General features: G+C 40.4%; 2 gene segments (V, D, J or C); both read left to right on the top strand.

The window, feature by feature from the left end:
• LOC105992511 overlaps window positions 1-20855 on the top strand; it is an 854274-nt gene that overhangs the window by 738725 nt on the left and 94694 nt on the right.
• On the top strand, window positions 1799-19278 carry LOC105992513. The segment is given in 5 exon segments: window positions 1799-2763; window positions 14626-14904; window positions 15568-15633; window positions 15991-16104; window positions 17762-19278. Coding segments are annotated over 4 exon segments (585 nt in total).

Below are 20855 nucleotides of genomic sequence, written 5' to 3'. Positions count from 1 at the left end.
AAGGACATTACATGTAAAAGGAATAACATGGCAAAGACAAAGAGGCAAAGAGTACATGGACCATTTAGGAAGCAAGTATATCAATGCAACTGAGTTTAAGGGAACAGAGGCTTAATGTATCATACTCTCTTACCTGAAGATTAGTGATGAGCTGCCAAAATTTTCAAACATGCAATTTCATAATTGCTGGAGAGAACTGAAAGCATATGAAAGTCAGACTTCCACCAAACTCACCATCTATAACAGTCAGCTACTTCTGTTCTGATGATGATTTATAACAAATAAAGCCATCAGTTAATATGTTGCTTTTGCTCAATAGTCTGCAGGCTCTCTGGACTTGGCTTCAAGTCCTGGTTGTACAGTTCTATTATAAGGAAGAAGTGAAGAGATGGGAACCACAACAGCTGTATTCTCATTGGTCTCCCAATTTCCTACTTTCTGAAGATAGTTTTATTCAAGGAAATTCCTGATGACTACCTCTTGAAAAAGTGTATACCAACACTAGTGGGAAGTTGGTGTATGTAATGTATATTACTTGGGAACTTCATTTATTATTTAATATAGTATCCACTCACCTTTTATTTACCATTCCAGGAACTTGTACCTGACTTGGCTTTATCCAAAAGTCAAAGTTACAACTTTGTTTTCATCTAGCCTAACCTGAGATTAACATTGTGTTGCTTTCTGCTCTAAGTACCCCCTGTTACATTGTTCCTAAGGCAGCAACATTTCTTCTTTTCCAAATATTTTTATCAGCAAAAGGATTTTAGAGTTCATCTACAGAGAGGAAGTTGCTTAGGGTTTTCAGGGTAGGTCTGTTCTTGTGTGTACAGTTGGAAATACTCATCAGAAAGATCTTAAGTAAAATAGTGATACCTAAATCAAGCCATAGATTTAGCTAAGATCTCCATGGAAAATTTGATATCAACCTTTGGATAAACAATAGCAACAACAAAACTCATACTCTGTATTCCCTTGTTTGCATAGTGATAGTCACAGACAGTAGACTAGTGTTTGAGAGCCTGGAGAAAAGAAAGACATAATTGAGAAAAGTCAAAAATCAAGAACATAGCTAAAAAGTGTCAGTTGGATTTAGCCAGGGCCACAGCCTCTGCTTGCTTAGGTTGGGATCTGAATAAGGGTGCTTATCCAAGAAGACAAGCAGGGCTGAAATTTAGCTCATCCTCTGCTAGAGTAGCTGAGGTCCGCCTTCCAGAGGGTGCCCTTTGTAAAGCAAAAAAGCAAAAAACAAAAACAAAAAACTTGTGATCTCTTTGCCAAGCTTGAAACCAAGGGACTGCATCTTGTTTTCCCAGCAGGTAGCCTTTTTACATTGCACAAAACACCATCTGGGCTACTGGCCCTGAATTAAGCAACTGGGAAGTCGATGGAAAGGATAAAAATTTTAATTTACATGAAAGCTCTTTGTAGACTGTATAGCACTACTCAAGTGTAAAGCAGGGCAGGAAGAGGTTATTCTGCAACTTACTAAGTGAGAGGAGAAAAATACATTGACTACAAACATTTTCTGCCTAACCCAATCAATAGACTCCTCAATGGGAAGCCAGTGGAGAGACGACTGCCCAGAGAGCACAGATGGGAATAGACGTGATGACTTCTAAAAGTCCATTCTAGTCACTGACCCCAGAGCAGATGTAGCCAGCTGGATAGTAGAGCCAAAGACAGAGGCACCTGAGACTGCCTAGCCTAACCTAACTGTCAAACCCTTTGATCTTGCTGAAGTTTGCAGAAAACATCTGCCTCCGTGGGTCCTCAGACACAGATAGACGATGACGAGGGGAGGTTTTTGTTAAGCTCTGTAGTACTGTGACTGGGGGGATTCGAGCACAGTGTTACAAAACCCACAGAGACCTGTACAAAAACTGCCTGGGCCAAAGCAGCATTTCCCTGGGAAAACCTCAGCCTCCCTCTGGTGCCACATGGGATGAACACAGCAGGTACCCTTCCTTCCTTTGCTCTGCAAACCAGAAGGGATGCCAGGATGTTGACTGGACCTGGAGAAATGACCACAGTGGTTGGCCTCTCACTTGCTGCTATTTCCTGGGTAAAAATGGCAATTCAACATTTACTGACACAGCACATTATGGAGAACACAAGATAGATGAAGATGTTTTGTCAAAAATGATCCTTGTATGTTTTCATGCTGATTCTACTGAAAAGAGAAAAAAAGACTTACCTGAGCCATCTCCTATGGGATTTCTGAGCCCAGGTCCCTAGAGAGATTTACCTCGGAGCTTTGGGTTTGCAAATTGGGAAGGTGAATTTGAAGATGGATTTCTCTGTAGATAATCAGTAACCATATGGTGACTGTAAAGGTCTTGAGTAGAGTAATCATGGGCCCAAGACCCACCAGCTCCATGGACCAGCTTTCTGGGGCTAAGAGTTGGTTGTGTGTCTGGAAAATGTCAACAGTCTAAAACAATGGGCAATGAAATAGAAAACTTTCTTCGTGCGCTGTGCTGGAGACATTCACCCCAGGAATGTAAGCTCCTACCTGCTCCTCAGACTAAAGCCTCCAAAAGCAGCCCTGGCCCTGCCTGCAGTTGTTAAATCATAGTGAACCTGTTGGACAGGCAACAAGTGCCACCTTTCAAGGAATTACATATGGAAAACCAATGGGTCCTAAAGCTCATAGGAGGAAGGAAGGTGGCATCACTTGCTGGGGTTTTGGGAGCACTCTCAATGACTGTGCAACCGACAAGCTTATCTTTGGACAAGGAACTCAAGTGACTGTGGAACCAAGTAAGTAATTTATTTGTCTGGAATTGGGGTTAAGAGGCTTTCTAACTAATGAGGCAGAAATCATCAGAAAATGTGAAAGGGGTAATAATCATGTCAGTGGCATAGCAGTGTCCACCAGGACTCCAGGGAAAAGGTAAACTGTGGTTAATTCCTCCATGGGGAGAGGGGAAGGTGTCAGAAAAAAATAAACAGAATTTTTGGGATATAAAACGACCTTTGGGGCTCAGAAATACCTGAGAGAATTCGGCCTATTGCATGAACCTGGGCAATCTCATCAAAGTGGCTTGATATTGAATAATTCTGACCTTTTGTAGGCAAATGTGTGCTCCTGGTAGAACCTGGAAAGTTATGGGCATGGAGGGTGAGGCCAGAAGTATTTGCTATAAATATGTTGTAGGTACAGTTTTCTTTAAAAAGAGGAAGGTATTCTAGATACTTTTTTTGAGTTATTTGAGCTGTAAGTGAAATCACATTACTAGACAGTAATAGGAACATTGTGGTTTGCAGAGAGACCAAATTCCAAGCAGAAAAAAGTGAGTTCCAATTTCTTTGGAGCATTTCTTCCAATTAAGAAATGCTTCTGTGTCTGTAGAACACAAGCCAGAGTAGCTGCCTAAGCACTGCTGTTTATTTTCCTCACAAAGAGAATATGGGGGAAAAAGGAGAATATGGAAACATTAATTCACTGTCATAAATGACTCAATGCTAAAGTTATTAAAAGTTTTGTGCTCAAAATAGAAAACATCTTTTCTTGTCATTTAAATGACATTTGAATTCAACCAGTGACTTGCTTTAAAAAAAAAAAGATAGTGTTTTCCACTTGGCAAAAGCTTCCAGTTACAAAAGTGAATATGAATCCTAAGCTAGCCATTGTAATAAGAGAATTTTTAAACCATTAAGAGGATCCTAGAAAAGCTTAGCAATAGAGATAAAAGATCCCAAATTTTCCAAACCACTTAGAGAAGAAACAATAGACCCTTCCCTGATGCCTTGACATTCAACTTATGTTTTCCAAAGCTAAGAGAAGGCTCTGGAGAGGCAGGATGGTGGAGTGTAATGGGGTAAACTCCCTCAGAAAAGTCAGGAACAAGACAGTGCAGGTTATGAAGTAAAAGAAGAAAAGTATTGCGAGCAAAGGTGGAAAAGCAGCGGCCTAGGTAAGGATTCCCAAACCTCTCATACTATGAGATGTGTGAGGCAGGGGCTTTACTTGCAGTGGGAAAGCTATGTAACAGTCAAAGGGGAGAAGTTCAATTTTTTAATATAAATTTTATTATTTTTTTCTTTTTGTTCTTTTTTTGCATGTTAGTGGAAGAAAAAAAGACCCTATGCTTGGGACTGTGCTTCTTTTTCTTAATTATTATTATTATGAATGTGTTGTTCAGAGGCATTCTCATTTCATAAATCAGGTACTTTTTTGGACAATGTCATCACTTCCTTCACTTTCCCCCAGTGAGAAGCTCATTTTTTTAAAAAAATCAAAATCTTAATAATATTTTATGAATTAAACTAGTCCAAGCCCTTGCCTTTGAAACTTCTTCACCTGAAATTTTCTTACTAATTATTTGGAAGCAATGCACATACACACTCCACTAAAGTAGTAGTTTATCCACAGTCCCAGCAAAGTAATAGACTGAATTTCTCTGTTTACTGACTTCCTTGAGCCGATGTTTCCTCAAGTGTAGAGAGCATAACATCTGATTTTTCTAGTACCTACATAGACTTGTTCATTTAAATTGCTTTATCTTTTCATGAGTATCAGAATCAAGTAGGTTATCAAACTCATATTATTTACAGGTCCTTTTTAATTATGTTTTAAGTTAAAAAGTGAGGACATTTGGGAGAGATGGGGGAGGACAATGGAAGGAGTGACATCAATCAAGATACACTGATCCATAAATCAGTTTATGATCATCAGTTTATGCTCTCATAAACTAACATTTAATTGAAACTCTTTTGTACAACTACTTAAAGTTAATTTTCAGAAATTATACTATTAAATTTTAAAAGTGAGTTCATATGAAGAAAAGTATTTAGTAAATTATGACAGATAGATATGACATATAGAGTAAAACAGAGAGGTGAAGAGGAAGAGAGAGAAGATGGATACTTAATTATTGAAGTTTGGGAAATGCTAAGCTAATTGCATCTCATTGTACTTGGGGTCCAGAATCTTTGAATTAATTTGTGTGTGTCTGTGTGTGTGTGTGTGTGCACGTGTGCATGCGTGCGCACACGCACACCTGTCCTGGGGCTTAACTCAGGGCTAATGCAGTGTCCCTCAGCTTTTTTGTTCAAGGCTAGTGCTCTACAACTTGAGCTATAGCTCCACTTCTGGCTTTTTGTGTGTGTGTCCTTAATTGAAGATAATCGTCTCACAGACTTTCCTGCCCAGGCTGGCTTCAAACTGTGATCTCAGATCTCAAACCCCTGAGTGTCTAGGATTACAGGTATGAGCCCCTTGCTGAATGTATCTTCTTTTTTAGCCAGCTAATATTGGATTTAAAAGGTATCACTGCAAACTGAGTCCTAAATTCTCTCAGAAGCCTGCTATCTCTTTGACACTTCCTCTCTCTGGGACCTTCTTTCATGTTCTTACTTAAGGGCTCCCAAGCAGCATAATTGCTCCATGCAAAGAAGATCCTATTACACATTTCAGTCCTCTATGTAGAGCAAGCCAGGGGATACAACTCAACTTAAACAGCAAAGTACAAAGTAGCATGTGATAAATTGCACAATATAAATATGTACTACCAGTGTTGGCCTGGCAGGAACTTTTAAAAAAGTCACAGACATCAGAAACATCCTCCTGAAGGTGGGCCATGAGATGGACTTACAGTGCTGTCTGTTATTACTGTGTCAACTACCATTGCTCAAGTGCCCACCTTGTGTCAAACCACCTGGCTAAGCACTTTACAAATGGCATTTACTCTGTAACTGTAGAACTGCATTTTACAGTTTAGGAAACTGAATCTCAGAAGCATTTTCCCCCAAGGTCTCACAGCTTAGCAAAGCCATAATTGGATTCATATGTCTGATTCCAGACTGCTGCTCTTCTCTTAGGGTTGTAGTTCAACTTGGAATCAGATTCTTCCTACAAGCTCCAGAGATCTGAAGCAACAGTTACCACACCTTCCTTCCAGCCACATCATCACCATCTCTTCATTATAGAACCACCCCATATGTTTCCAAATACTAGTTACTCAAGAAGTATTCTCCATTCCCAGAAGAAGCCCATCCCATTCATTGCACCCTTGGAGCCTGACAGCCCAAAGTACAGAAAGATCCAGAGAGTGATCAGACTTATCCACCTTCTCCTCAATGAAAAGGAGTCCATAAAACCCTACGGTCATCAATGTGTTTCCATAATCCAAGCAGTATCTGGCCCACTGCTCCCAGCCACTGGCCTTGCCTGGCATTTTTGGCATTTTGTCTCACTTATGAGGACCATTTCCCTGAATGGAACCTTCAGCTGAAGCCATTATCTCCCACAGATTTGTCTCCCCTTCCTTCTCCAGGTAGCTACTCAAATGTTACTCCAGCAGGGTCTTCTCCTACCACACCTATCATTCTGTAGACAGACCCCTTCTGCTGGGTTATATAAAGTCTTCTGGTCCACTTGAAATTTATGTTGATTTATTGTGTGTCCCCTCTACTCCACACAGGCAAAGACTTTGAGTTTTCCTTAACTGTAGCTACAAATGCACTAAAAAACATAAAATAAATGTTTGCTATATGGATCAATCAGTCAATCATTACTCAAAGGGCAAGTCAGTTGTGATGTAGGGCAAAAGAAAATAAAAGTGGAAGTGAGCTGGAAATCTGCAGAGCCAACCCAGAGCCCCAGCTCCATAACCTGTGACATGTCAGTGTCACTATGAGCCAAGCATTATTTTAGATGTCAAAGCACTGGCATGAAAAAATGACAGATATTCATGCTTCCTTGAAGTTTACTTTCTAATAGCAAATGACAGACAGTGACATATGTTGTATTTTAGGTGATGCTAAACTCTGTGAAAAAAATAATAAAGCAGAGAAATAGAACAAAGGGTACTAATGTAGGGAGCAGTGGACAACCTGGTGTGTTTGGGTATTGTTGTGGTTGTTTTGGTTTATATTCTTCCTAGAGAGTCTTCACTTTTGTCTCTCTGCTTGATTGACTCCAGAGAAATAGCTTACTCTACATTGGTATATTCACCACATACAAATCTAGGCCATGAGTATAACCAGATCCATACTGCAAACCTAGGTCATGAGAATGAGGTGTCATGAGGACCAAGTGAAACCAAGACTTCAGAGAACAAGTTTTAATCTTTCTTTTTGATGAGTTCTGTGACTTCCCTGAACTCTCATTTCCCTGTGGTTAGACTGAAATGTTCCCAAGGTTTCCTCTGGTTCTAACACACTGTGATCCTAATGGTCCCCAGATCAATGCTTAGAAGTAATTTTGTAGACAAAGCGGTGAAGTCCAATGTGTGAATATCCTATGAGCCAGTAGAAATTCTGTGATTAATAGGAGGGGGGGGGAAAGAAAGCATTGGAAAGAGATCAAAACTCTGTCTATACATCTTTTATTTAGCCCTTATATAGTCACAGAAGTTTAGACAAGTGATCACTGAGGCTATTCCAGCCTTCCATTCTGCTTCAATGGATGGAAACTGGGCTCCAGATACCTGAGGATGAATCACAGCTCAACCACTTGTGGCCTTAACCATTTTTAACTTTGGTGACATTATCTGTGAGATGAATCTAATAATTCCAGTTCATATCAATAAATTCATCTATAATTATTATAATCCTTTGGCTATACCCCTAAGTTGTTTGCATGAGTGACTCTGGCTTCAGCCACTATGCCCCTCCCCCTCTAACTTAGGTATTTCTGGTACGTGAGACTATGGTTATGTTTATACCTATTATGGCAATTCAGTAACTCTCAGGAGAAAAAAATGATTCCTTTCTCCATGAAAAATAAGATCCTTGAGCACAATCTAAGGGTAAGAAATGACAGGTTAAGACACTATTAGCAGAAAACCTGGATTTTCCTAAATATCAACAGTCAGAAGATAACAGAGATAAACAAGTTGCAAACATGCAATATTTAGGTCTTAGAAACTCTTACAAAATTCTATGTCTTCAGCTATGCTCGTTGTTCCCTATTTACTCCTATCCAAACAGATGCATAGACTGATAGGGTTGAATAGGTTGAATAGGTAGGAAGGTTTTAGTTTTATTTTGGCTTGAGTTTGTTTTGTTTGGTATTGATGCCTAGGTAGTACTGTAACAGCAGAACTCATCTTTGGAAGCAAGATTCAGTCTGTCATGGAACCAAAGAAATTATGCATTTTACTATAGCTCAGCCTTTATATTCCCTTACAGTTATAGCACAGCACTGAATGAATGGAGAAGTTTTTTGAGAAGACTGAAGATTCTAGGTTACGAACACATTGTTGCAAAGAATCAGAGTAATATTTGAGGGCAAATGTGTTCCACTTCTCTGAAGCATGTATTGTATATACTTGGAAACTCTAGGCTGAGACATAATAATAGTAACATTTCTACAACTGAAAATAAAATCTAGGTTAGGCTTCCCATTGGGGCTCCTGATCAGGTATGAGGACCATGGAAGAGGCAAACTCTGGATGAAGATGGTCTCTCTGCTGTTAATGAGGGAAAGTAATCATAGTAAGAAGAAGGGTCATTACAAAGAAAAATATTGAAGAAGGAGTTAAGTAGAATTATTTCTCTCTCTCTCTCTCTCTCTCTCTCACACACACACACACACACACACACACATCTTTTCTGCTAAGAACTTACATAAAACCAGTAGATCTGACTCAGACTAAATGCTCTCCGAAGTCCTATCCTAGCCTGTGTCTGCAGAGATAAGTTACATGTTCGACTCTTCTGTCATCCCTGAACCTGGGACAAGGTCTCAGGAGCCTACAAGTCATGTAGAAACACACCACCAAGTCCAGAACAACAGAAAAGCAATAGTGCCATCAGAAGACATTGTCCTCTTCCAGTGTTTGAAATCCAGGGACTATATTCAGGTAGTGGGATGCCAAGAGTCAATCACTCTATCAGGCCAGAGAACAATAGTCTTTCAAAGGCTTCCCAAAATGTCAAGCCCAGTGGGGCTAGCATTGCCTCTTGCATGGTTAGGTATTGATTTTGCTTATTTCAGAGGAAATAAAGAAGGGACACAAATGTGGCAAGGCTGGCAATCCTAAAAATGGCAGGTTCTGTTAGCAGTCTTTGCTGCCTCTTAGAAGATAATAAAAATTTGTAAGGATTCTTAATTTCCCACTGTGCAGGAAAATAGCAAAATTTGGTTATGTTTTCTTTTCTTTTCTTTTCCTTCTTTCTTTTTTCTATTTCTTTAGAAGGGAGATGCTAGAGCAATGAAAAGTAAGGAAACCAAATCATGTTGTAGCTGATTGCAGTCTGATGAATGTTTGGCAAATTGCATCTGACTCAAAAGTATTGTGTTTCATCTTCCCTTTAAATCATTTCCACTTGAAATTCAGAATTATCTTCAGTATAAGAATCAAATCATTGAGGCTGTGCCTTTGGGAGTCTTATGGAAAAAGGAAATTGATGAAACTGATATTTAGCCTCTGTGGACATAGACCACACTTCCCAATGATACTTTACTTGTTTCTCTGGTTTCTACCTGCAGTAATAGCATGAAATCTGATGATGCACAGCTCAGGTAGAGGAAATGAGAATTTCAGATCAAGCCTGTACCCCATACCCCAGTTCTTAAAGTTTGACAGCATAACTGGCATTCTCTTTTGCTTGGCTCTAACTCATGAGACAGTTCTGTTTCACATGATTACTATATACTCCTGAGACCTGTATTTAGATCCAGAGTCAAGAAAAATTATAAAACAAAAATAAGAAACCAAGGCAAGCACTTGTTTCCATGACCTACATCATGACACACAGTCGGCAACCAATTTCCTATTCAACCATCAGGTCCTTAGAAAGCCTTTCACTGGGCTCAGGAAATTAGAAAGCCAATCTGTTATTACCATGAAACGCTGAGTGATGGGGGAGAAGAATTAGGTTTTTAATCAAAAAGCAGCATTTGTGACCCAAGAGAAGTAGAGCATGAGTATGTGTCTAAACATTCCTGTCCTTGATATTCAGTGTAAAAACTACCAACATTTGATGTTTCATCCCTAAATGAAATTACTATACTCTTATTGGAGAGCCCTCTCAACAAACTGGAAGTTGCAATTTTTTACCCTAAAGGCAACTATCAATCATATGTCATGCTATCCTGCCCTGGCTCAGTCCTCACTCAGCATCTCTTGGATAGAGACTTTGTGCTTACCTTTCCCATCTAGACTCCCAACTATTATCTTCAAAGGGAACTGAGTCTCTGTGCCCTCAGCCCTCTGATCTCATGCAGGGTAGCTTTGTAGATCTCTGAGCTGAGGGGTCTCTAGGCTGACCCTATAGGCTGGCAGTCAAAGCACAGATGTTCAAGCGCAGGCCCCAGAGCCAGCCACAGGCTGATAACATGTAAGGCAGCATCGCAATGTGCTCCTGGGACACCCGAAAGATGTTTTTTGGAACTGGAACCAAACTCTTTGTGGAACCTGGTGAGTTGATTTTTTTTTTCTGTTTCTGTGGACAATTTGAGTCCTGGGACTGACATCCAGTTTACATTCCTAGTCCTAACTGAGTAAAATAATTTGCAATTAGGAGATGGAGTGTTGTAGATGTGAAGTGAGCCAGAGGGAATATACAGAGAACTGAAGAAATTCTGTAACTACTCTTAATTTAAGTCTCTAAAGATTAAAATTACACTCCCTACTTATTTCTTAAATCATTAGGGTGACCCATGAAATACAAAGCAATCTGAAAGAGTACACTAATATAGTATAATATAGATGATGCAAGGAACACAATGGCTCAAATTCCCCAGGAAGTTTCCTGATCTTTCTGTCCATTTTGGTTATGCTGACTGTCATACACACCTCCCGGCAAATCACAAATATCTTGAAGCCTGGAATCTTTGCAAACTGGTGGTCAACCTGCTCACAGTAACTATGTAAAGCAGCCTTTCAAGGCTCAAGTTAAATCCCACATTATCAAAGAGTCTTGAGATTCTGAGTGACATTTATTTAGATGTCACAATTCTTAAGGGACCAGTTGGGTGCTCTTTGTGAATCTAAACCAGATGTTATCTTAGTTTATAAATTAAGAAAGAGTTGCTCAGAAAAGGTAGGCACTTCTTTTTGTATTGTTTACCCGAACATAATCTTGGCAGTGAATTAGTACTCATAAAAGAAGAAAGTTTGAATATAAAATAACAATTGCCCAAACAAATGCAGTTGTAACACATGTTGAAATATAATTATATTCACAAAATGAGAAGACAGACTATTCTCAGGAGACAAACTTCAAATTGAAGTCTTATATTCACTTGTAGAAAACTTCAAACTTTGGCTTAAGGCAAATATAAAATAGATTAGAATACATATGGCAACTATATTGCATTTTGAGAAAGGAGGAAAGAAAGAACAAAAGAATGAATGAATGAATGAATTATTCCTTTTGGTTACCATGATGCCAAGCAATTGATTAAATAGAGCACTTTTTTTAATGATTTTGAGCATATAGACTTCATTTAGAAAGAAGATCTGAGGGGCTGGGAAGGTGCTCAGTGGTAGAGCGCTTGCCTTGTATGCATGTGGCCCTGGGTTCAAATCCTCAGCACCACATAAGCAAAAGGAAAAAAGCTGGAAGTGGCACTGTGACTTAAGTGGTAGAGCACTAGCCTTGAGCTGAAGAGCTGAGGGACAACACCCAGGCCCAGAGTTCAGGCCCCACGACCGGACCCAAAAAAAAAAAAAGAAAGAAAGAAGATCTGAGAAAAATACTTTATAAAAACTATGTATTATACTTTTTCTGAAATGCTGATTAATGAATTCAGAGCTCAACATCCTAAGTACACATTTCTTCAGACATGTGCTTTGTCAGTTAAATCATATTTTCAAATTATTGAAAACCAATTTCCCCAGCTCTAAGTGATCATTGACACTGCTTGATGAATTTAGATTTTAAAATCCCAAAGAAGTAGCCAGTAATGGTAGCCCACATTTGTAACTTCAGCAATTGGGTAGCTAATGGAAAATTTGAAGCCTACTTGCCTACCTAAAGCAACTTTATCACAAAAATAGAAAGAAGGAAATCTTAATTGCCCTAATAAATCAGACAAAAAAAAATGAGTCTTATCCTTAAATAACCAACTTTGCATTTGGTTCAGTTTGGTTGGTTGGTTTTGTTCTGTTCTGTTTTGTTATAGATAAATTTTCTTTTGGACTCATAACTCCCTTGAAAATGAATCATAATACTTACCAAACCAAAGACAGGACCATGACCAAAAATTAGCACAATTCTGAAAGGAGGCTGAGGAAGCCAGGTTTGTGGTCTCCAGCCATTAATGCTAGGGTTATCAGTTGCCGCAATCAACAGCTTTATCTATGCAAGAAAACAAACTAGAGGTTTTCTCACGCAAGCTGAAAATAGGTTCCAGGAAAAACCTTCAAAAAGAATCTCAATATCCTTTCTTGTCTGTAACTAAAGTAAAGAAAGAAAGAATTTTTTTTAAGTCAGATACTTAAGATTCTTGGGAGTACACATCATGCCCTGAGTGATCAGAACAGAATTCAATCTTTTAGTTGAGCTTCTTGGCTAAGCAAAAATGGAGAATTACAACGGAGCATGGAGGGTGCTTCTCAGAACATCTTCTTCCCCAGGAAAGCCCTAATCAGCCACAGTCTATTTATAAACTGGTGATCAGTAGGATCTACCTGTCTAATAAACTCTCAACCAATTAGAACCAACAGATTTAGTTGTAACTCTGTTATCATTAGCCTCACAGCTGAACTTCAAACCCAGTTTCAGAGTGAACATTAGAAAATTACTTCTTAGTCATGTGCTGCTGGCTCACACCCATAATCCTAGCTACTTACAAGGCTGAGATCTGGAAGACCTCTTGTCAAAGACAGCTCTGCAGAAAAGTCTGCCAGACTCCATCTCCAAATAACCAGCAAAATGCTGGACTAGAAGTGTGACTCAAGTGGTAGAACACCAGGCCCTAGATAAAGCCCTGATATATTGGCAAGCAAACAAGAAAGAAGTTGGGGGGAAAGGAAGGGGAGGAGAAAAGGAAGGAAAGAAGGGAGGGAAGGAGGAAGGAAGGAAGGAAGGAAGGAAGGAAGGAAGGAAGGAAGGAAGGAAGGAAGGAAGGAAGGATTGGTCATTTCTCTTCAGTTTATGTATTTCCAAAACTTTCTGTTTAGTAATAATTAATGACTTGATTATAGGCCACAGACGATAAAAGCACACTAGAATTTAACTTACTTTTCATTTGATATCAAGAAACTAAACTCTTCAAAGTTATAAATACTAAGAGCCATATTCACAGGAGCAATTAATATTGAAACTCAGAAATAAATCTTAAGATTGGAAATATACACCGATGACATTCACAGATGAGTTGTCTTTCGTGATTCCAGGGACTAGCAAGGCTCTTTCTTTAGCAGTTACTTGAAGATGGCCTAAGAATTCGTCTCCATAGACACAAAACTTATCACAATCAGAATGTTCAATAAAGCACAGTGGGAAAGAGTCATTATTACCTTTCTCAGAGCTTCTTAGTTTTAAGGAAAGAAAAAGATGCATACTCAGAGTAGTAGAAACAGTAGACATGAAAGAAGAGAGAGCCAGTGGGAAACCCAATTAGTGGGACCAACATTTTACTGTTCTTCTTGAAATAAAACAAGAAATGGGCTTTAACTGGTTTATGTCTATAAGTACTTTCTAAGAATGATAGCTGTTATCCTCTGATTAAAGACTCAAAGGAAGAAGCACATGTTTGTAATCCCAGCACTTAGGAGGCTAAGTGGCATCAGGATAAGCCTGTGAGTCACAGGTCAGCCTCAGTTTTATATTTAGGCCCTGTCTCAAAAATTTCCCCCTCCCATACCAAAATAAGAGATTCAACAAAAATTGTACAATCATCCAGTCCTTACAAAAGAATACCTATTTCCAAAAGATACAGGGATGTCCCACTTACCTTCAGCAGATTCACATAGCCCCAGAAATAGAAAAATGCCCTCCAGAGACTCCAGCACTGACAACCTCATGTCAGATCTTATCAGATCCTTGATTGTTCCAATGACACAGTCCATAGTACAAGCACCTTCAGAATCTCCCTCGAAGTGTGGAAGTGTTTAAAACAAATTGGTGTAGACAGATACACAAGCCAACCTCAGTTGTTCAAATGATTGATGAATAAATCATAGATTGTTGAGACCCAGATAATCCAGAAACCTCTTTGTAGTTTTTATTTTCTATCTTTTGCTTCTGTCTATCTCCCTTACTAGGTCCTAATTACAAGTCTGACTAACTTCTCACCTTAGCTATACTTTCATGGAAATTCTAACAATCCCAGGGCAATATCAAGATGCAGGAAATGCCACATGCCAGTGACTCATACCTGTAATTCTAGCTACTCAGAAGGCTGAGAGCTAAGGATCTAGGTTCAAAGCTAGCCTGAGCAAGAAAGTCTATGAGACTCTTATTTCCAATTAACAAGTAGAATTGTGGTTCAAGTAATAGAGTGCCCCACTGAGAGAAAAAGCTAAGGTACACTGTCCAGGCCCTGAGTTCAAGCATCACTACTGGCGCGCGCACACACACATACACACACACAAATCCAAAAAAACCCACAAAGTTCTGAATTACAGGGTTGACTCTCTGAAAAGTGAAATAACCAACACTGTTTAATACCCATGAAGTTGTAAGTAATTATTCCCTGAAACAAGTTGATTGTATTTGCAGGAATCCAGCCTCCTACCAAACCATCTGTTTTCATCATGAAAAATGGAACAAAAGTTGCTTGTTTGGTGAAGGATTTTTATCCCAAAAATGTACAGATACATCTTGAATCGTCCAAGAAGATAGCAGAATTTGACCCTGCTGTAGTCATCTCTCCCAGTGGGAAGTACAGTGCTATCAAACTCGGTCAGTATGAAGATTCCAGTTCAGTGACATGTTCAGTTCAGCACAACAACAAAACCGTGCACTCCACTGACTTTGAATTGAAGACAAGTTCTTTGGGTAGGTACTGGCTTCAAAGCACTGGAAACTCTGGGGAAGGAAAGTTGGAGAAAGATAAGTAAACTCTGCCCTGAGATGTAAACTCTGGGCAGATCCTTTTCAATTTAGCATCATGCTGGGGTATGGCAGAAGGATGTAAGGTGTTTATCACTGAGAAGGACATGCTCTGTGTTCCTAGCTTTCTTTAAGATAAAGCTCTTCCCATATCATCCATCTCTCGTCTTCTCCATCCACAGTTTCTCCCATATAAATGACTGTCCTACATTCAAAGTTCATATACAATGGAATCCAGCAGTACATTTAAAAACAAAGGGAAGCCCATCCTTTCATAGGGATAAGAATTCTGGTTCTGGGGGCTGGGAAGGTGGCTCAGTGGTAGAGTGTTTGCCTAGCAGACAGAGGCCCTGGGTTCGATTCCTCAGCACCACACAAACAAAAAATAATAAGAGAATTCTGGTTCTGCCTATGTTTTACAACATGTCTGGATCTTGGTCTCCAGAAGAAAAAAATAAAAGGTGTACTGGCTATGGAAACATGACCATAATTAAGTTACACCCTCTGGTCCTCAATTTTACTTTTCTAAGTCTCCTCCAGATTTAAAGCCTTGAAATGCTAAGAATTTTTTGTTGCTAGTGTAACTTTGATCACCCATGTTTGTTCCAGGTAATGTAAAACAAACAGAGATTGAAAACATGACCCAAACCTCAGAGAGCTGCCACAAATCAAGAGGTGAGTTCAAAATAAAGGGCCAACCACAAAATTAAGGGTTAAAGCAAACTTGGTAATTGTCATCTGGGATCAAAATACATGAGGTTTTAGGAAAAAAACAAAATGTATATTGAGCCCAGTTGGCTCCTTTCTACCTCTGATTGTCCCAGCAGAGAATGCCTGGCCACAAGCTTAGGTTTCCAAAGCTTGTCAGGCTGGGCACAAACAGCAGCCTGAGAAGCCTGAGTGCTGTCTGGCACCAAGCTGGGCATGTGGACCGAGAAGAACCAGGGTGATTTGGGGCAGACTTCAACAAGGGTTATTGACATTGGAGAAAGGAATTCTCTGAAGCCACATGTTCATTTTATTCAATTACAGTTCACACAGAGAAGGTGAACATGATGTCACTCACAGTGCTGGGACTACGAATGTTGCTTGCCAAGAGTGTTGCTGTCAATTTTGTCTTGACAGCTAAATTATTTTTCTTTTAAGGTAAGAATTAGCTACTTATTCTCACTTCCACACAAATTATACTATATGTGGGGTTTAAGAATGGCAGTAGATCAGACTAGGTGCTGGTGGCTCACATCTGTAATCCTATCTATTCAAAAAGCTGAGATTTAAAGCCATCCAGAGCAGAAAAGTCTGAGAAACTGCATCTCCAATTAACCAGAAAAACGCTGGGCTGGAGGCATGGCTCAAGTGGTAGAGTGCCAGCTGAGCAAGCAAAGCCAAACAAGTGAGGAGCTGAGTTGAAACCCTAGTACTGACAAATCCTTCTTTTGTGTAGGAGAGAGGGAAAGAGTGAGGACCAAAGGAAGGAAGGAAGGAAGGAAGGAAGGAAGGAAGGAAGGAAGGAAGGAAGGAAAGAAGGAAGGAAGAAGGGAATGGAGGGAGGGAGGGAGGGAGGGAAGGAGGAAGGGCTATAGACCAAGAAACATTGGTGAGAAAAAAAATAGAGACAAAGACATATTGAAACCAAGGTGAACTGTCTCAGACACTCAGCATCTCATCTCTTGTTATTCTTTTATTTAAAATCATACTGGATGTCCAATGCATACCCTAAAGTATTCTTTTTCTAATACATCAGTCAATAACCACCACATCCACCCACAAGGAACAAATTAAAGCTAAATATGAAAAATCGCTTCTTTGGTTGCTATTTTAACCTGGCGTGGTGGCATACTTGTAATCTCAGCTACTTGGGAGGCAGAGGCAGAGGGATAATGAATTTGAAGCTAGGCCAAGAAAAGGTTAGTGAGATTCTGTATCAAAAGCAAAATACAAGCAAAAGAACATGAGGCATATCTTAACTACTTAAGGTGCTTGCCTAATAAGCATGAAGCTGTGGGTTCAATCTCTAGTATCACAAAAACTAACAAACAAATAAACAAAACCTACTATTTTATTTGGCCAAAGGGACATAGTTATTTGCAAAGCTTTAAGTAAAACTTTGCCCAAAGAATATTAGAGGAAGTAAAACTTGCCTTTTCCCAGATTAAGAAAATGTCAGTTCTCCCTCCTTAATCATGAGACTCTAATACATAGACCAACCTGCACTGGGGATGAACCTACATCTCCACTAGTACTAAACACTCCACTGTTAGCTACTCAAGATACATACAAAGTTGGAGCTGAGATTTACCTGTTACTTTCAGTAGACTGTGAGATAATCTTTTATCTAGAATTCAAACCAGGGCCCAGGTTTGCCTATAAAGCTCCTCCTCCTGTTCCTCTCCAATACCCCCAAATATTCCATCAGTCTCAGTTGCTGTTCCAGGGGCAGCCATAGACTTGGAGTCTGGTCCAGATTATGAACATGCTCAGTTCACTTTGCCAATAAAATAATAATTAAGCAATTTGGTTATGGTAATGTAGTGGCTGTGTCACTAACTCACTACATTACCTTAACCAAGTTGCTTTTGGTACTGGTTTTAAGAATGAGTACAAAAGAGCAAATGTGTTTCATGACATTGACAGACTATAGGACTAGCTGGATACTATGTGCAGAGTGGCACGTTCCAAATTGATTAGTAATGTCTGCAGTGGTACAGCATAGCAAGTACCAGCCAACCACAGACAATAACCCTTACAACTTCTTCCAACATTTATAGTCCGTTATTCTATAATAACTCTCCTTCACTTGCAGGCTGACTGGCATGAGGAGGATATACAACCTGAAAAAAAAACAAAAGCTTATGAAGATGCTATATGCTAGACTTCAGACTTCTTGGTGATTCAAATTGACCTGTCATAGCCTTATTTAAATTTAAACCAGTTTTTTAAAAGCAACAAACCCAGTTCAACCTCTAGTCTTTTACCAAAGTAAAAACCTTAGGAAATGGGAGTTTATGATCAAACATGATACACTATTTTATAAAGGGCTAGAGAGATATATAAATATAGCTCTATTGTATTAATTCCTATAACATATATTTGGAAAACAATGTTTCATTCCCCTCTACTTTTGTTTTTCTCTTTTTTGCTTTCTCTTTATTCTAAAGAGGTTCTAAAGTTTAAGTAGGGCCTTGGGCTTGCTAGACAGGTGCTCTACCATAGCCAAGTTATTGGTTGAGACAAATGTCTCCCCAACTTTTTGCCCTAAGGGCTTCAAATCAAAATCCTCCCTATCTCAGCCTCCCAAGTAGCTAGGATTAAAACCCTGAGCCACACAGCTGACTCCCTTTCTTTATCTCCAGAAATAGGAAGCAGGAAACAGTAGGTTCCCAGCACCATTCTCCATGAAGAAAATAGTCTCTAAGAGAAGGAGAGCAACCGTCCTTGTTTCTAAATATGGAAGGCTCTGTTCCACCTAGCCTCGGCTGCCAGGCCAGCGTCCTAGATGAAGGACTGTATTGCACAGAGCACTAAGCTGCAAGGCCAGGTCTACATCCTCCCCTTCTGTGACTTGGTTTGTCCTCCAAATTGCTCTAGAAGCCACACCAGAGATTTTTCATGGCAGCACTGGGGCAGAAGATAATTAGAGGGCTTTCTGCTTTTCTTAGTACTTCCCAAACAAAATTACATTTGGCTTCCCCAATCCTCTTCATTCAGGCAAAGGAGTTGCTTGTTTGCTTGCTCACGTGTTTTCTTGCTTTTTTATTATTTAGTATACTTTAATCTTACAAAGGAGATTTCATTCATCCATCGTGTATGAAATATATCTGAATCAACCCCACCCCTCCATTACTCTCCCCCCAGCCTACCATCCCCTTGCCCTCTGGTTGGTCCCCTCCCTCCCCATCTAAACAAGTTTGTTTTGCTTTCTCTTTTTCTTTTTCAGTGTATATTATTACACCAAGAGTCAATGAGGTTTCTAAAATTTGATCCAAATACTGTCCACTCTGCTAGCCAAAAGGATAGTTAAATTCAGAGGTAAAGCATGGCACCTCTTCCTGTGGATTGACTTCATGTTCATGAACTGACTTCCTCTCAGCCCCTGGCACTACACTGGGGGTGCTCAGATGTAAGACAAGGGCCCTGTTTTCCAGCAATTTTCTTCCCTTCTGGAGAGAGGGATAGGAATGACCTCTATCTTTCCCTGTAACAACAAAATCTTTATTGTCTTTGCTACCAGTCTGTGCACAGGAAGTTTGAGATCACTGGATATGATTCATTTGCCCTTGGCCTCTGGTGTTGGTGGTCTCTGCCTTTCTTTTCAGTGCCTACCTGAGTTGCATTTATTAAACTGTATCTAATGCACCTTGTCTCTGGCTTTATTCATTGCAGACTAACAGAGGCAGGGGGTTTCTGCTCTGTAAACTCAGTGTTAGCAAGAAGTCAAACTGAGTTGATAGGTCGCACCTCAGCACCTTGTGCCCCCAGCCTGAGGCTCCTGCCTGGGAGCCACAGCCCTGCTGCTGTTACCACTCAGTGTAGCCCTGAGCCCTCCCACTCCCACCTCACCTAGGCCGCTGCCTTTACCAGGTGCACAGTGAAGGTAGCAGGCCCTGGTGAGTCTCACTGGTGTTCCCTCAGCTTCTCTGTGAAGGGTGGAGCTATGAGGTGACAAGCAAAGGAGCCACCTCCCCCCCACAACCTGCCACCACCTACCTCTGGTACCTCTCCCATCACTATTTCCCCCTCTCAGCACCCTCACCTACCTGTCACCACCTCCCCTGCTATTGCCTACACACACACACACACACACACACACACACCTCTGCCTGCTATCATCTCCCTCTTTGCCACCTCTTCCTCCTGCCACCATCTTCCCCAGCCGCTGCCTTCCCCTGCCTGCCATCTCCTCCCTCTGTACCACTTCTTCCTGCCATCTCTCCAGGCCCCTCCTCCTGACATCACCAACTACAAAGTCCTACACCACACCATTCCCACCCAAACCAAAGGAGACAGTGACATTGATTCCGTGCATGCAAGATAATGCAGATGGACAAGCCAGTTCCACAGAGAAAAACAAAAAAATTCCACACAAGTCCACCCTGTATGTGTAGCTTCCAAGACATTTACTTTGGTTAACTTGTTGTCACATGGCAATGTTACTCTAAAATTATTCGGAATTTAAAAAGCATCCTTTTTTTCATTCATCCCCTTATAAAAAACATTCATCCCTTTAAAAAAAAATAGACTCCATGTCCAAAGCGACTTGGTGAGGCAAAAGACATTACCAGGAGCAGAATCAAGGTCTCAGCACTATCAGCCCATAGTGCCTACTACATGAGCCTAAGACAGTCCCCAAACAAAGACAAGGCACTCATCTTAATACCAGCCAGGCTGAACTTCAGGAGTGACCTCTAACAGCAATAACCAAGACCCAGACTGGCCCACTTCACCAGGAAAAAAAAAAATCCTAGCACATAGACAGGACCATGAATTTCTTGCACCAAAGAAGATTCCAGAAAAGATTTAAAGCAGGAGCTGAGGGGATTTAGCTGCCTTCAGAGGTACGGCCATTACCTGTGAACCATGTGATATCTGTGACACACTCAGAGCCTCAGAAGGCTGGGCTACTTGCCCAAGGCCAGTGACTCCCTCACCCCATGATTTTTCCATTGCTCCATACAGTGGCTACTCCTCCCACTGTTCGGGAAGTACAATTCAACTGCTGCCCAGAATGCCTCCTGACAAAGCCTCCTAGCTGCAGCCACAGCAGACAGCCCTGAAGTATAACTTTTCTCTCCAGTGTGGCTTCAAAACTCAGTCCTCAAATATCAACCTCTAGAGCAGCTAGGATAACAGGCATGAGCCACCTGCTGTCTGAGAACTCTTATGATTCTTTTAAGATA

Source organism: Dipodomys ordii, unplaced genomic scaffold, assembly GCF_000151885.1.
Source record: "Dipodomys ordii isolate 6190 unplaced genomic scaffold, Dord_2.0 Scaffold84, whole genome shotgun sequence".
In the NCBI taxonomy this organism is placed as follows: domain Eukaryota; kingdom Metazoa; phylum Chordata; class Mammalia; order Rodentia; family Heteromyidae; genus Dipodomys; species Dipodomys ordii.
Note: the sequence above shows the minus strand (reverse complement) of the source record. Positions and strands in the feature narration are given on the sequence as shown.